This window comes from Meles meles, chromosome 6, assembly GCF_922984935.1.
Source record: "Meles meles chromosome 6, mMelMel3.1 paternal haplotype, whole genome shotgun sequence".
In the NCBI taxonomy this organism is placed as follows: domain Eukaryota; kingdom Metazoa; phylum Chordata; class Mammalia; order Carnivora; family Mustelidae; genus Meles; species Meles meles.
Window position 1 is genome coordinate 124,051,630 of NC_060071.1, and position 17,472 is coordinate 124,069,101.

General features: G+C 39.6%; 1 protein-coding gene across 3 annotated transcripts in view; it reads left to right on the forward strand.

Moving 5' to 3' along the window:
* The window catches only part of EML5 (EMAP like 5), a 183,202-nt gene that overhangs the window by 157,970 nt on the left and 7,760 nt on the right, over positions 1-17,472 (forward strand). For 2 of the 3 annotated variants that reach the window (XM_046007940.1, XM_046007941.1), the window contains 5 exons: positions 1,613-1,633; positions 12,037-12,210; positions 12,880-13,088; positions 15,519-15,676; positions 16,950-17,064. In XM_046007940.1, coding sequence (XP_045863896.1) covers positions 1,613-1,633; positions 12,037-12,210; positions 12,880-13,088; positions 15,519-15,676; positions 16,950-17,064 — 677 coding nt within the window. Of the gene's footprint in view, positions 1-1,612; positions 1,634-12,036; positions 12,211-12,879; positions 13,089-15,518; positions 15,677-16,949; positions 17,065-17,472 lie in introns of those variants that run through there. The other variant, XM_046007942.1, reaches the window with a different exon arrangement.

Sequence of the window (17,472 nt, forward strand, 5' to 3'; positions counted from 1 at the left end):
CTGTTTAGAACATATCTACCAATCAGTGATCACTATGAATACTACATAATAGATTTGGTCAATCAGAATTTTATACTCTGGTGTACTTTGTAAAAATGATTGATGTCATTGGGATTGTTGGATCTTGGTGGGCCTCAGTTGCTAAACCTGCTTTCCAGGTGTCTTTTTCTTTTGGATAGGATAATTTATGCTTTTAATATCTTCATTTTTCATACAGGTACTAAATTGATCAGTCAGCACCCTGATCTCTGGGTTGCTTAGTTCTACAGTTACACCACTTTAGTATTCCTCCTTTCAAATTTTTCTATTTTTAACAAGAAGTAGACTGATACTTCATGATTTACATACAAAGGATTCTAATCTTTGAGTCTAGGCCCTTTTTGCACTAAATTTTTAAAAATTCAAGTTTTATTTTTACTCTGCACAGAAAATAAGATCATGTTATTAACCATTTGGGTCATGAAAGCCTAGTTTCTTGACATCTAGTTATTCAGTTAATTTTTATTGAGCTAAATTCATTTATTCAACAAACTTACTGAGCATATACCATGCACAAGGTATTTTTCTGTGTGGGGGATTTAAGCAGCTTAACAAAACAAAATCTCTGCATTAATGGAATTTGTATACTGTGAATAGAATTCTACAAGGTATGGTTCTTCCATTTTCCAGCTTTGCTCCTTTTCTTTCCCCTTTTTAAGCAGCTTTGCTTAATATATTAATGCTGCGGTTTTCTCTTTTGATTAAGAAATGTTGTGGTCACAACTACAATCTTTCATGAAATTTGTCCCTCTTTTCTTTTCCCCCTTTTTATTGAGATATAATTGACATGTAACATGTTAGTTTCAGGTGCACAACTTAATGATTCAGTATGTGTACACGTTCCTTTTATTTTGAAAGGTGGCACTGTAGGGAGATATGAATGGCTAATTATCTCCCCATCTCCATCCTTCCAAGTCAGAGTGCAGGCAGTACAGAGGTGAATTTTAGATCATATGTGCAGCCCTGTTTCTTGCCCCACCGTACCCTTCCACATAATAGATACTTTTTTTTTTTTACTGATGGCTAATGAAGTATAAGATAGACTTAAGAGAAGACCAAGAGTGAGAAACTTTTTCTCTTCTGACCCCAAAGAAAATTGAATGAGTAGTTACTTTGCCTGCCAAGCTTGTATGATACCTGCAAAACACAAAACACTGTCTAAAATGTTTATGGCTCTCTTGGTTAAAAATCGTATAGGTCATAGGGGAAATACTTGCTTTTGTGGTATTTTAGCCAGTTACATTCAAACTTTTTTTTACCCCTTAGCTAGAATCTTGGACTCTCAGGGCCAAGGAGAGATACATTAAAACTTCAGTCTATTAACAGAGCATTTTGTAATCTAAGATGTATCCAAAGATTAAATGATCATATATATTAAATATAAATAAATATGCATAATTGAAATGAATGGGTTCAGTTACAGTTTACTCAGTGCAACATAATAAAATTCATTTTGCATATAATGCTTTATGATTTAAGTTGTGTAAAAATTATTTTGTGATAATTGAATTTTTATAAATTTTGCTTTTACGTTATTTATGGATAATTATTTTTCTGCTGCTTTCCATTGTAGGTGATTTAGCAGACATGTCAGGTAAGGAAAATTCATCATTTTCTGTTTTAGTTATATTGTTTAGTACAAATTTTTATAGAGCAGTTCAGTACTTGAGCCTATTTTGGATTTTTTTTTAATGAAAAATATATCATTTTAATGTCATGGTACTGAACCCTATCTGCAATAACAATAAGACTTGTTTATTTTTAAAACTAATATATTTTGACCTTTTTAGTTTGCCAGCACCATTGTAAACACTTCACGTGTCTTACCTTTTCCTGGTGGGCATTAACCTGCCAGTATCAAACAGCTGCTAACAGTGCCGGTGGGAGCAAAAATGAATCTTATTATAGATTGTATTGCCTAAAAGTAAAATTTTGATTATTTTTATATATCACTTCAATTATTGCACATATTAGATCAACAGATCATAAGATTTAAGAATAACTTTCTATTATTGATCTTGACCATAGCTTTGTGACTCTAAAAAGCTACTAGGTAATGTGCCCTTTGTTTTTAGGTATTCACTAGGCTTTTTCAACTCAATTTTCAGTTTACATAACATAGTAAAAATAGCAGCTTGATACAAAAATATTTTCCCATGATGTGCATCTGCTTCCCTTTCCTCCAGGATAAAGCATGATTTTGTGATTTGACTGTTAAACTACAAATTTATCCAACCCAACAGGCAATGTTTCTGCTCTCTCTTGTTTACATTCAAGAGCAGGGGTTGGCAAACTACAGCCCTGGCGCCTAATCTGGCCTATTACCTGTTTTTGTATAGTCCATAAGCTAAGTATGGTTTTTACTAAGTTAGACAGTTGGGAAAAATAAAAAAAATTCACAGCACATGAAAATTATATGAAATTCAAATTTCAGTATCCATAACTAAAGCTTTGTTGGACACAGCCAGGCTCATTCATTTGTGTATGGTTTGTGGCAGTGTTTGTGCTACCTCGGTGTGGAGTAGCTGCACCAGAAACCACACATGACTGCCCTCTTGTCACTTCGCATTGCTGCTTGGCACACTCTGAGTGCAGCGATGCCCTTATAACATGGCAAGTTGCGGGCTACACCACAATATTGAATTTTGTTATTTAACCAGTGTATATCCACCAAAACAAGGCAAAAAAGGAAAGGGGACTTTGAAGGTCACACTTCTAAGGCATGGTGAGATGTGGATTATGTTGTTATCAAGTTACCTGGTAAAATACTGTGTTTATCCTGCAGTGACACTAGAGCTGGGCTAAAATAATACAATATATGGTAGCATTTTCACACGAAACTTTATCACAGTAGTCCCAGCTCACAGGAAACCAACAGAAGAATTAGAAAATTTTAAAGAATATGAGAGTATCTCATCACAACAGAATTTCTTCACAAAAATAAAGCATTAAATGAGCCTGCAACCAAAGCTTCTGAATGGTGCATTTGTTAGTCAAGAGAAGCTGTTTACTGACTTGAGTCAATTAAATTATGTTTGATTGCAGCAAGCATATGTCCAGAGAAAATAAAGTTGTTTAAAACTATTAGCTTTTTGGCAAAAACTGTTGCTAAGAGAGTTGAGGACATTGGGAACAGCCTCAGTAGTCTATTAAAAGCAAGATCCCAAAAAAGGCAAATAATTCTGGTTTCCCTTGGCACTTGATGGATTGACAAATGTTGTCAGTTGCTTACTTGAGGAATCAGTGCTAACTTAGAAGTGACTGAAGAGTTGGCCTCTGAGAATAGTCTCCATGGGACAACTACAAAAGATAATATTGTCAGAGAAGTTAAGAAAACATTAATTTAGGACAATCTGAAGTGGAATCTGCTAAGATACTTGGTAACTGATTATAAAAATATACGTGGAGCTGGAGCAGAGAAAGGGATAGTTGGTTAAGTGTACAAAGCTGGTGAAAATCTCACGTGTTTAAAGCTTACGGTTATTCATCAGGTAGTTTGTGGAAAACCTTTCAATGTATCATGTGTTATTGACAACCTCGGTTTGTCATTGAGAGTCAACAGTTACTGCCCTTTGTTCTCGTAGAGTTAACCCTTGTCAGTTCCATGAATTTTTGTTAGAAGTAGAAGCTGAATATCCTGATTTGTCCTACCCACTGCAGTTCAGTGGTTTAGCCATAGTCATTATTGCAATTTCTGGAGCTCAGAGCCAAGACTGAAATTTTTCTGAATGAGAAAAGTAGTGCTGTCTGTCTCTATTATGGAAAACTGAATGGCCTTGGAAATTAGTTTTTGCTACAGACTTGATAATGTTTCTTAATGAATTCCACCTGAATTTACAAGGAAACTACAATCACAGTAACAACCTGCAGTTAACAATTACAGTGAAACTTACATCTACAGAAAGCTCATTGGTGGAGACTAATGTACTCGCAAGTAATGCCAACCTGCATGATATGCTTCTCATGCTGTCAAACATTAGAACAAGAAGTGAGAGTCCCATTTGCAGCAACTGTATTTTCTGGTCTCAAATACAGTCCCAACAGAACTTCTCAGATCTCGATACAAATACAAAGAAAATCCCCATATTTCAAAAATTGGTTTAACCAAAACTTAAGAACATCCACCCAACCTTCGGTTTATGGTGATTATTCTGCAATGTAATACAAGCTAAAAGCCAGATAATCAAGACAAGACCCTAACAGAATGCTCTGAATACTTTCCAAATGATTCATATGCTCAGTTAAGATCATGTGCTTGTGAGTTAATATTGAAATTTCCCAGTAACTATCTACATAAGACATTTTCAAGGTTGAAATGTGTAAAATTACTACAGGTGAATATTTGCAATTGATTTTTTTTTAAGATTTTATTTATTTGACAGAGAAAGAGAGAGGGAACACAAGCAGGGGGAAGGGCAGAGGGAGAGGGAGAAGCAGGATCCCTGCTGAACAAGGGGGTGGTGCTGATCCCAGGACCTTGACTTCAGTTGAAGGCAGCCAGGCACCCCCACAGTTGATTTTAATGATAAAGAACTCTGACTTTGAACCTCACTTAAGTGACATGTTATCTCCAAAAAAGAATTTCATTCTTCTCATTAGATCTGCATTCATTTTACACAATGAATTTCATCAATAAAAATTTTATGGAAATTTATTTTTTCTTAGTACACATGTACCTGCACAATATCTTTAATTCTGAAAGTTTACAGACTTCAGCTCCACAAGGAGACAGGCAATAAATAAGTAAACTTTTAAAACTAACATGATCTGAGGTGGTAATATGATAAAAACAAGATGATGGGGCACCTGGGTGGCTCAGTGGGTTATACCTCTGCCTTTGGCTCAGGTCATGATCTCAGGGTCCTGGGATCGAGCCCCGCATTGGGCTCTCTGCTCAGCGGGCAGCCTGCTTCCCCCTCTCTCTCTGCTTGCTGCTCTGCCTATTTCTCATTTCTCTCTCTGTCAAATAAATAAAATCTTAAAAAAAAAACAAAACCAAGATGATGTCAATAAAACAAGATGTTTGTTTTCTTTTTTCTTTTCTTCTTTTTAAAGATTTATTTATTTATTTATTTATTTGACAGAGATCACAAGTAGGCAGAGAGGCAGGGAAGGCAGAGAGCCTGGTGTGGGCCTCGACCCCAGGACCCTGAGACGATGACCTGAGCCGAAGGCAGAGGCTTAACCCACTGAGCCACCCAAGCGCCCAAGGTGTTTGTTTTCTGAGGTGGTAACATTCAGCTAGGCCAAGAATGATTAAAGAAAAAAAAAGATAGCCAAGTGATGAATTGGGGACTCCAGGCTGAGGCCTAGTTTGGGGGTCCCAAGACCACCCATACATTCAGTGATTCACAGGGCCCAGAGATAGTTAGGGCTTTAGTTTCTTACAGTAATCAGCAAGGGGAAAAGACAGAACATACAGAGTCTAGAGGCTTTGGGCACAGGCTTTCTATGGTGCCCTCACCCCCCCCCCTTCCCCAGGGGTCACACACAAATCTGCTTTACCAGCAGCAGATGCAGCAACATGGGAGCAGGATTTTGTCCAGGGAAGCCCACTCCAACCTCAGAGTCTGGGCTTTTTACTGCAGGCTGCTCCCATAGGCACAGACCAGCCACGACTACTGAAATACCCAGAAGAAAGCAGGTGTTCAGCACCCCATGTAGATAAAACAGCCTTAAATCAACATAGGGACCGTTTCAAAAGTCAAGTCTCTACACACTTGCAAGCAGGCCCTTCTAATGATAGTAACTTCAGGCTTGTTTATGTTAACTCTTTTCCTGTACACGCCATAAAGGTAAATCAAAAAACAGGAAGGTTAGTATGGAGGAGTAAGGCCTCTGAGATGAACTTGGAGAAAGGGGTAGGAATAAGTTGCACCAGGCTTTGCAGATCATGGAGAGGAGTTTGGATACCTGCTAAGTGCAGAATCCATCATGGAGACTGTGAAGCAAGGGAGGGAGGTGATTTCATTTAAATTTTGAGAAAATTGCTCTGCACTATTAAGGATGTAGAGGGAAAAGAGATGTAATCAGTAAGTTAGGAAGATACTGTAGTCGTCCAAGCAAAAGATATATTTTTTTAAAGATTTTATTTATTTTATTTGACAGAGATCACAAGTAGGTAGAGAGGCAGGCAGAGAGAGAGGGGAGGAAGCAGACTCCCTGCCGGGCAGAGAGCCCAATGCGGGGCTCGATCCCAGGATCCTGGGATCATGACCCAAGCTGAAGGCAGAGGCTTTAACCTACTGAGCCACCCAGGCACCCCGCAAAAGACATTTTTAATTGGGGTTGTAGGAATAAAAATGGAGAGAACTGGACAAAGATGAGATGTATTTTGGAGTTAAAGCCAGTGGTCCTTTCTGAAGAATTGGTTGTGAAGGCATGATAGAAAGCGAGGAACCAAGGCTGCTGGTTTTTTTGCTTGAGCCACTGGCTCAGTGGAATGGGAGAATACTTCTGGAGAAATAGTTGGGCAGGAAGAAATTATTTACAGACATAAGGATTGAAGGCAAGAAGACTGGTGGGTTTGGGGGTTGGGGAATAAGGAAGCTCTATTTTCTTCATTTCAATAGCTGAGAGTGAGGAGATGGTAAGAAGGCAGGGGGTAAAATTTTGAAATTATCACTTCGGAATGTGTGAGAGTAAATATATATTAGAAAATATATAGTGTAATTACCAAACTTGAATAGATGTCTTCTAGGTAGACACAAAGGGAACATCTTTTGTCTGACAAAGCTTTTTCAGTTTACCTAAGGCAGTGCTAAGAATTTGACATTTGATCCTTAAGGGGATTCAAAGAGAATTCTCCGCACCTCCTCCCAACCCCCATCATAGTTACCACTTGTCACAATAGGCAATTGTCCATTAAGTGACCTTAGTGCTCTTCCAAGTGCCCTTTGTGACAGAAAGTAAGGAAATTTATTAGCCCTAAGTTTGGTTGCATTTGTGGTCAGAAAAGGGCTGCCAGTGCCAGTTAGAATTACATGCTTCTTTGCTTTCATTTAGTGGGAAAAAGGATAAAAACCCTTTTCACAACTATGCGCTAAAAATTCATGATTCCTTCCTTTTAGTCTGATTGAGTCCATTTAAGACCCAAAGCAAACCCTGTACTAAGAGGACACCTGGGGAATACTATGTGCTGATGGGCTAACTCTGGGTTACTGAACTCAATCACTGTTGGAGGTGGGGAATGGGGAATGCAGCACGAGGGGTTGGGGTATAGGGGAGCTTATTACAAGGGCATTAGACTAATCAACTGAGCAAGCAGTGTCTTTTCCCTGAATCACTTGCTCTACGTATGGGAGGACTGGATTCCTGCAGAGAAGTATAGCTTTATGAAGAAGGAAGGAGGTAATGAATGGTGGGTATGCAGCAAGGAGCTGTCCATTACAGAAACTGAAGAAAAGGGGAGCCTGGGTGCCTCAGTGGGTTAAAGCCTCTGCCTTTGGCTCAGGTCATGATCCCAGGGTCCTGGGATCGAGCCCCGCTTGGGCTCTCTGCTCGGCGGGGAGCCTGCTTCTCTTCTTCTCTCTCTGCCTGCCTCTCTTCCTCTCTCTCTGCCTGCCTCTCTGTCTACTTGTGATCTCTGTCAAATAAACAAAATCTTAAAAAAACAAAACAAAACTGAAGAAAGAACTACAATTGGTGCACTTAATGGCTCATGTTAAAATTTTGTTTTAAAATAGTTTTATTATACTATACCAAAGGCAAAGTAGAGGACCGGGAAAGAATATCCTTTAAAATGTTGATTCTTATGAGATCCAATTAGTAATTGAAAGAGACCCTTATAGGCTTCTCTGTACTAGAGACTGAGAGTTTAAGAATGCTTATAAAAAGTCAGTGGGAGGGGCGCCTGGGTGGCTCAGTTGTTTGGGTGTCTCCCTCCAGCTCAGGTCATGATCCTGGGACCCTGGGATCAAGCCCCACGTTAGGCTCCCTGCTCTGTGGGAGTCTGCTTCTTTTTCTCCCTCTTTTTCTTCCACCACTTCCTCCCACCCCAAATAAACAATCTTAACAACAACAACAACAAAAGTGGGATTGATTTTCCAGGGATAGCTTAATGTAATGGAAGAGGCCAAGACCAGAATGGAGCCTGAGGACAACACATCTCTGTTGGCTCTGCCAGCTCTGAGGTGTGTGTGACTTAGGGCTTGACCGACTTCATGGGAAGACACATCTGTGTAGAAGTGGGGCCTAGATGTGTCCCCCGTAACACGCCTGGCCCACGATAGACACCCATTAGCTGGTAGCGTGTAGGAAGGGGAGAAGTGAGAGCAGGATCTGTGTTACTCTGGTATCGTAAATGACCATTTTTGAATCATAGGAGAAAATAATATGTACTTAATGAACATAATTTTATCTTTCTTCAGTAAGTTAGGCCTTGAAAATTTGTAGTGATTTAAATCTTAGATCCTATTACTGATGTGAGTTCAGAACAGTCTGAATATGTGGTAATCCTATGCCATGTTCATACTGTATGTTTTAAAACACAAGTTTCAGGTATACACTCCTTACCATTTCATTTAACTTTCTTGGAAAGCTTGAAAAGCTCAGTATTAAACTTAAGATTATTTGCTATCTAAACTGTAGATAAATGAAAGTCCTTGTAATTTGTAAGATGAAATTTGGAGACAAAACTGATGTTTCTTGAAATCCATTATCTAGGGGTGCCTGGGTGGCTCAGTTGGTTAAAGCCTCTGCCTTCGGCTCAGGTCCTGATCCCAGGGTCCTGGGATCGAGCCCCACATTGGGCTCTCTGCTCTGCGGGGAGCCTGCTTCCCCTTCTCTCTCTGCCTGCCTCTCTGCCTACTTGTGATCTCTGTCAAATAAATAAATAAAATCTTTAAAAAAAAAATCCATTATCTACCTCATCACATTTAGGCAGATGAAGTATAGGGATTGCTGAGAGGTGCTTTTTGTGAACATGTATAAATGTTTTATGTTATAGAAGACCTATATAATATTTATTACTGGCAAAAAAATTATAGACTGATCTAGTATATATTTACCTTTTCAAATTTTTGTTTAAATGCTAGTTAACATACAGTATAATACTGGTTTTAGGAGTAGAATTTATTGATCTATCACTAACATACAACACCCAGTGTTCATCCCAACAAGCGTGCTCCTTAATACTCCTCACCCACCTAGCCCATCCCCCACCCCATCCCCATCCATCAACCCTCCGTTTGTTCTGTCATTGAGTCTGTTACAGTTTGCTTCCCTCTTTTTTCCCCTTCCCAAATGTTCATCTGTTCTATTTCTTAAATTCCACATAGGAGTAAGATCATAGCGTTGTCTTTCTCTCACATTTTGCTAAGCGTAATACTCTTTAGCTCCATCCACAGCATTGCATATGGCAAGATTTCATTACTTTCTGATGACTGAGTTATATTCCATTGTGTATGTATACCACATCTTCTTTATCCATTTGTCAGTCGATGGATATCTGGGCTCTTTCCATAGTTTCCGAGGCTACTGTTGATGCTGCTATACTTAAGTTTGCCAGTCCTTCATATCCATTGACTTCTACTGAATAAGAACATTCTAGTTTTAGTCCAGTACTTAAGTTTGTTATATTCAGTTTTTCACACATAAATACCCTATTTTATTACATGGTAAACTGTTCTTTGAGAGAGGAAGTGCACGTGCACAAGCCGGGGGGGAGGGCTGGAGGGAGAGGGTTCCAACTGACTCCGCGCTGAGTGTGGAGCCTGGCACGTGTTCAACTGCACAACCCTGAGATCATGACCCAAGCTGAAATCAAGAACTGGATGCTTAACTGATTGAGCCACCCAGGTGCCCCTATATGGTACACTTTTAAGTCTGCAGGTTTTTTTTTTTTTAAGATTTTATTTATTTGACAGAGATCACAAATAGGCAGAGAGGCAGAGAGAGAGGAGGAAGCAGGCTCCCCGCTGAGCAGAGAGCCCGATGCGGGGCTCGATCCCAGGACCCTGGGATCATGACCTGAGGCGAAGGCAGAGGCTTTAACCCACTGAGCCACCTAGGCACCCAAGTCTGCAGTTTTGATTACTTACAGTTACATAAGTCTTTGAACAATTTTTATTTAATGATCTTAGATCCCTGGGTTAATAGATTTTAATTACTTTGAAAAACTGTCAGATTTATCACTGTATAGTATAAATTGTAAATTGTATACGATACAGTCTAAATTTATCAGAATGTTTTCTTTGGAAACTGAAATGTCTCTATTTTTACAATAACACAAGCAGATATATAATTTGAAACAAACGCACTTTAGTATTTGGCTTATTTTACTAAAAGTACTTATGTTCTGGGGCACCTGGGTGGCTGTCAGTTAACTGCCTTCAGCTCAGGTCATAATCCTGGGGTCCTGCAATCAAGCCCTGTGTCAGGCTCTCTGCTTCTCCCACTCCTTCTGTGCTTTCTCTCTCTCTCACATAAATAAAATCTTTTAAAAATATATAAGTACTTATGTTTTGGAACTGAACTAGCTGCTGAATTGACTTATCTATTCATTTTTGTAGGCTACAGTTCATGAAGAAAATACAAAGCCCTAACATTTTGACTTTGAAAATACAAAGAGCTGGGAAAAAATTTTTAAACAGCACAAATGGGCTACACAGGTTAAATAACACAGATATAATTTTTTGAAAGATTGGTAGTTTGGGGGTGCCTGGCATGCGACACTTAATCTCAGAGTTGTGAGTTCACATCCTATGTTGGATGTAGAGATTACTTAAAATCTTTTTTTAGAAGAGTGCCTGGCTTGCTTAGCCAGTAGAATATGTGATTCTTGATCTTGGGGTCATGAGTTCAAGCCCCATATTGGGTGTAGGGTCTACTAAAAAAAAATTTTTTAATTTAAAAAAATCATGAAAAATAAAAATAAAAAAATAAGCAGTTTTATTTCTGCCCTGAAATCCTATTTAGAAAAACTACACTGTCTTATAAAATAATATGAACTTAGCTTTTTACCAAATATCTGTCTATAGGGTTGAAAATTTGTTTTGAGATCTATTCAGTTGCCTTTCTCAATTTATGCTTGCTTTTCACCTCTCCTTCAGATAACATAAGATATTGAATAACATTAGTAACTAATAGTAACAAAGATAGCATTCAGATAACTGAATATAATCTGATATTTAATTATTATACAATATTTGTATATTTCTCCACATAATTACGTAAAGTTTAACACCTATGTAGGGGTGCCTGGGTGGCTCAAGTCTGTTAAGCGTTTGCCTTCTGCTCAGGTCATGGTCCCAGAGTCCTGGAATTGAGCCCCACGTCGAGCCCTACATCAGGCTCTCTGCTCCACAGGGAGCCTGCTTCTCCCTATCCAGCTTCCCCTGCTTGTGCTCGCATGCTCTCCGCCCCCCTCCCCGCCTTGTCGGATAACTAAGCAAAATCTTTTTTAAAAATTTAACACATATCTAAAACATGCATTATTTTTGACTAGTTTAAAGCTTGTGATTGCCTAATTTTCTTGTCTAAATGTTATTTTCTCAAAAATGCAATTTGAACTATTGCCTGAAGAAGTATTTTGCGTTTTTTCTTTTCCTTCCTCTTTCCTTTTTCTCTCTTCACTTTTATTGCAATTTCTTAATTGAGGTATAGTTGACACACAATGTTGGGTGAGTTTCAGGTGTCCAGTGTCATGACTGGACAAGTGTGCGAGTTCTTCTGCACTCGCCGTGAGCTTGGCTGCGATCTGTGACCATGAGTGTGATGCCGTCAGGGTTCTGCCGCCTCGTATCTCCCACTCCCTCTCCTCCAGCTTGTCCATCCCCCACCACCCTCCCCTCTGGCAAACATCAGCTCTTCGTATTTATGAGTGTTTCTTTTTTCTTTTCTTTTGAATTTAGTATTAGTTTCGAGCTATCTTTTTATTAAGTACACAGCCTTACTTTGGCACATACTTTCCCATGTTTCAGAAAATACACATCAGCTATAGAAATAGAAACATTTGCAGTAGGCATATTATAACTTTTGGATTTTATCTTTATTTAGCTACAGCTCCTTCCATCCACATCTGGGATGCAGTGAACAAGCAGACTTTATCTATACTGAGATGCTACCATTCAAAGGGGGTTTGTTCAGTCAGCTTCAGTGCTACTGGAAAGCTCTTGCTGTCTGTGGGGCTGGACCCAGAACACACTGTTACTATTTGGAGATGGCAGGAAGGTAGGGTTCTTTTTCCTTTTGTAATTTACAAAAACAATAAGTATATTAGGGTAATATGAATTCTCTAGCATTTGCCTTACCTTCGTGATGAAACCATTTTTTATTTTAGCCCTCTACAATACACAGCTGATGTTACTTTTGGTATGTTCCACTTAAAAAAACTCAGTGAAAGCAGCTCACAAAACATAAATCAATGTAAGTTATTACTACTATATACGATTCACTGCTCTTGCCTTTCAGTAAGAAACCATATGTGAGTCTCTCTGCCAATTATTCTTTGGTTGGTTATGGAGGGTCTTAGTCAAGAATGGAAACTAAGTATATTGTGACAATGACCATCAAAAGGGGTAATATTACTTATACTTTAGACAAAACTTTTCTGTAGCTTATATCTAGCTGCTATAAAAAGCGAAGTTCCCAGAGCCTAAAGCTATGATTTCTAAAATCTGGCATGGCCCTTCAGTGATAATAAAGCTCCTGTTAACACACATAACCCTTGAGAAACTATGTCAGAATGACTCTCTCCACAGGTCCTGTGATTGCTAGGTAGCTGTGCAAGAGGCATGCTGCCTCATAAGTATTTGTTTTTTGAACTATATATTTTGAACAACTGATTGTGTAAAAATTAGCATCTTATACTAACCTTGTTAATTTTGTTGTCCCAATCAGGTACCAAAATTGCCAGCAGAGCTGGTCACAACCAACGTATTTTTGTGGCCGAATTCCGACCAGATTCCGATTCCCAGTTTGTCTCTGTGGGAGTCAAACACGTGAAGTTCTGGACACTGGCAGGAAGGGCTCTTCTTAGCAGAAAAGGGCTCCTGAGCACAGTGGAAGATGCCCGGATGCAGACCATGCTTGCTGTTGCATTTGGTGCAGTATGTCTCTTAAAATGCATGTGCTAGTGTGTCTCAGAATTACAGAAATTGGACTACTTTCAATTTTCTTTCTTTCCTTTTTTAATATTTCATTTATCAGAGAGAGAGAGAGAGAGAGAGAGCGAGCACAGGCAGGCAGAGTGGCAGAGGGAGAAGCAGGCTCTTTGTCAAGCAAGTAACCCAATATGGGACTCAATCCCAGGGATCAGGACCAGAGCTGAAGGCAGCCGCTTAACCAACTGAACCACCCAGGCATCCCTATTTTCAATTTTCCTATTTTAAATAGATAAACCACCATAACTTTCTATGGCATTGTGACCCACTAATCATTACATAGGTCCTGGTCATGCATACATTTCCCCTTTCAGAGTCTAATACTTTCAGAAATGAGGGAGTGGGAAAGAAAATTAACGAGGGTGGAGGATTATAATGCAACATTTGAGTCCTGAGGCCATTGCCATTCTTAAAAGCCTTCAATAATTTTGTCATTGTCATCCTAAAATTCCTAAAATTTCTATCCTCCTAGTTGTTCCTCATAATCCTAAAGATTTGTCAGAATACAGAAAGATGAATCAGGAAATGTGATTTTCTACTCTTTAAGGTGGTGATGGGGTTTAGGATTTTCTTTGCTATCATCGTAAATCACTGCTTAGCACATAGTTGGAAGTGCTCTGGGCCAGTGCTGCTCACTCCACTCACTCAGCTCACTCTGAGGAGGAAGAGCACAATTCTTGGCCTGCACAGAAAGTGTTCTAGAGAGACTATCCTGCTCCTCCCCCATCCCATCTGGGCTGACGGATCACAATCCACAGCTCTTTCCTTTAATGCTCGGTACCCCACCCAGGCTTTTTAAATCCTTCAGTGCATTGAAAACCTAAGTGGATTTACTTACTAACATGTTTATGTGGGTATGTAATGTGAAGAAAATTATACTTTTAGAAACTTTAAGCACATTTTTGAGAAAAAGACCGTTGTAAATGTTGGTTGTACCATGTCAGATTTCCATTAAGCATTTTGGGCCCTCATTACGTAAGACAAGTAATCATTATCTAGCAGAAAAATTCACACATTCAAATGCTTCTGGCATTTACTTTGTCCGTGTAGATTAATTTTCTTCCTGGATAAAATTTCTTATGTAGCAGGTTGCCCATGCCTGACAGAAAATAAACTTGAAGCCTAAAATGTTAGTCATAATGGATGGAGGTTTGAAGCAACAGTACGATCAGGGTATTTTGTTACATAGCGAGATGGGTTTATGTCCAGTTTAGGCTCTTTTTGCACATCCTCTTTGCCAAGGGGCTAAAAGCAAGGGAGGTAAAATACTGGTTTCTATACCTGAAGCATTCACATTCTGATTGCAGGTAAGGCAGGGATTAATGATGCTTCTAGATGACAAATGTAATTATTGTTATCTAAATATAAGGTACAGAGAAAATGTGTAAATGCTGAGGAATTTGGAGTCACATTAAATCGTTGATGGGGGGGCACCTAGCTGGCTCAGTCCCTGAAGCAGGTGACTCTTGATCAACCCTGGTCAGGAGTTCGAGCTGCACGTTGGGGATAGAGAGGACTTAAAAAAAAAAAAATTGTTGTAGGGAAATTAACATACCAACCATATAGTATTCTCAGAAAGATTAAAGAAAACTTTTGTTTTGTTGTAATTCAAAATTAATTTTCCTATCGGTTCTTCCATATTGTTTCTGGTGAAAGATCTGGTACCATTGGCTCCAACAGTGAAGCTAAAATGGATGAAAATAGCACACGATACAGAATTTCTCCAGTCTTCAAATAAATGAAATAGGACTGCAATCTTCAGAGTGATCTAAAGTGCTATTTTGGCACCTTATCAAATTTATTTTGTATCACGTTGACTTTGTTATTTTGATTTTAAGAAGCCATGGCAAACAATTTCATATATAACTTCATGAATTAGTGAAACCTAAAAATTCCCACAGCTTTGCTCATTTCATGAATTCTATACATAGTTTTACTTTCTGTGACAAAATACCAACCTAGTGAAAAGTTACTTTCAAGTCCTGTTCCTACTTTTCTTTTACTCTCAGTGACTAATGACCTCAAGTTATTTCTCGGGCAGCTGAAGGGAAGCAGCTCAAAGGGATGATATCAACCAGTATATTTTAGAAATGGATGGGACTGTGGAGCCTGAACTCCCTCATTTTACACATGAAAAAGTGGTTCCTCCTAGAGGTTACAAATCTTTCTGAGGTCAGTCCAGTGAATATGAGGCAGAGCCGCACAGCAGGCCCTGACAAAGCCATTAGGGTTTTCTGGCCCCTGCCCATGGCTTTCCCCCAACCCCCCGCTGGGCCATGTGGGAGGGAGGCCACACTTATGGTAGAGAATTGTGTCTGTTTCATCTCTATTTGCACTTTTGATGAGTTTATCTCCCCCTTCCCCACTCCTTTTCAGAATAACTTGACGTTTACAGGTACTATCAGTGGAGATGTCTGTGTGTGGAAAGATCACATATTGTGTAGAATCGTGGCCAGAGCTCACAACGGGCCTGTGTTTGCCATGTACACCACGCTGCGGGACGGCCTTATTGTGACCGGCGGCAAGGAAAGGCCGTGAGTCCTCCTGTGCATGGCCTCACTGTGTGTCTGTGTGTTGGGCTCAGCCTGCGGTTTGCAGTTCATTATTCTAGTTCTTTCTAGAATATCCCCTCTGCATTTCCTCCTGTGCTTCACTCTTATTGCCTCTGATGTGCCTTCTTGTGGATTCTTAAGTGCTGGTCTTTAAAGTCACTTGCAGTTTTTTTCATACTATAGAGAAGCCTAGACCTCAGTAAACAGGGTGAGAATTTGAGGTAGTAGTGAGGCACACAGAGAACTGATTTTCGTCATGTTTGTATCCTGTGTACGTATTTGCTAGGTCAGAGGGGACCCGTGGGAGAATCTCTGCCCTTACACCCAGGATGCACCTGGACTGCCTGTTCCCTTCTTTGTCCAGATGGACACTTGCTGTCTCAGCAGAGGATGAGAGGATGCTGGAAACAAACTGCCTTGTTTGCTTCTCCTTGAGGCAAACTTGTGACATAAAATTATGTCATACAAGGCTTCAAAAATTTAAGTCTAAGGAAAGGCCTTTTTCTGAGTGCTTTGAAATCCTCCCAGAAGCCAGATACTTAGAATTGATTTTCTGCCAGCATATTTATGTGAAAATACAGTGTTTATGTGTCCAAGCAGTACATTTCCAGAAAGGATTGAGAGAAGCCTTGGGTATGAAGCACAAATGCAATAGCTTTTGTCTTTCACATGAAGGAAGACCATTATCGTACATGGGCATGTTTTGGTCCTAAGACAAGCAGTTCACCTCACAGATGGAAAATAAAATTTTACATTTTTCAGATTCCCAACTGAAAAACCATAAATGGGCTATAGTCTACTTTTTCCATATTACTCTGATGCTGGGGTTTCCCACATGCCACACACACCGCACCTCTGCTCATGGGCAGCCGCTGAGTTGGGTGGTTTCATCATGGGAGGAAAGGTGCCTTCCTTTTGGCCATTAAAAATATCGTCTGTAGCATAGCATCTGTAATCTTATTATCTGGCCTTACATTTTCATTATCATTTTAACATCACACATTATTTTACACATTTCCTTAATCAAGAGGATACATTATATAGGGGGTGGGATCTAAGTAAGATTACGCTTATGTCAGAAAAATGAAGTAAAATCGGTTTAAGCTGAATGAAGTACTGTGTATCTTAAAATTGCTGTAAAAAGTTAATATTGGGGCCTTTTTCTTCCTATTCTGCTTGCAATTTAGTATTTGTTTATTTCAAAAATTATTTGGAATAGCTAATAAATGCTTATTTTGGTTTGGGTTGTTACTAGGTCAAAAGAAGGAGGAGCAGTCAAACTGTGGGATCAGGAGCTGAGGCGATGCCGCGCCTTCAGGCTTGAGACCGGACAAGTCACTGACTGTGTTCGTTCTGTGTGCAGAGGCAAAGTAAGAAGGATGTTCCTTGAGCCATTACGGTGCAGCAGAAAGTAGAGGACAGTTAATTTGTGGGATTCTCTCACCCTCTGGAACGTGAAGAATGATAGAAAAGATGAGTTTGCTTGTCGGCCGTCCTCTGCCTCCCCGGCTTCCGGCACCAGGCCAGCCAGAGGACGGGGGGCCGCTCTTCTGTCTCAGTACTCTAGGCCAGCCTCTATGTGTTCTTGAATCTGCTCGTTCAGCTGTGGTAGGCAGAAGCGGAGTTTCTTGCCAGTCAACTCATTTTGATTAGAGCAGCTCTTTTTTTTTTTTTTTTAAGTACTCTCCCCTGCAACGTGGGCTTAAACTCATGACACCAACATCGAGTCGCTCACTCTACCAACTAAGCCACCTAGGTGCCCCATCTGTTTGTTTTTT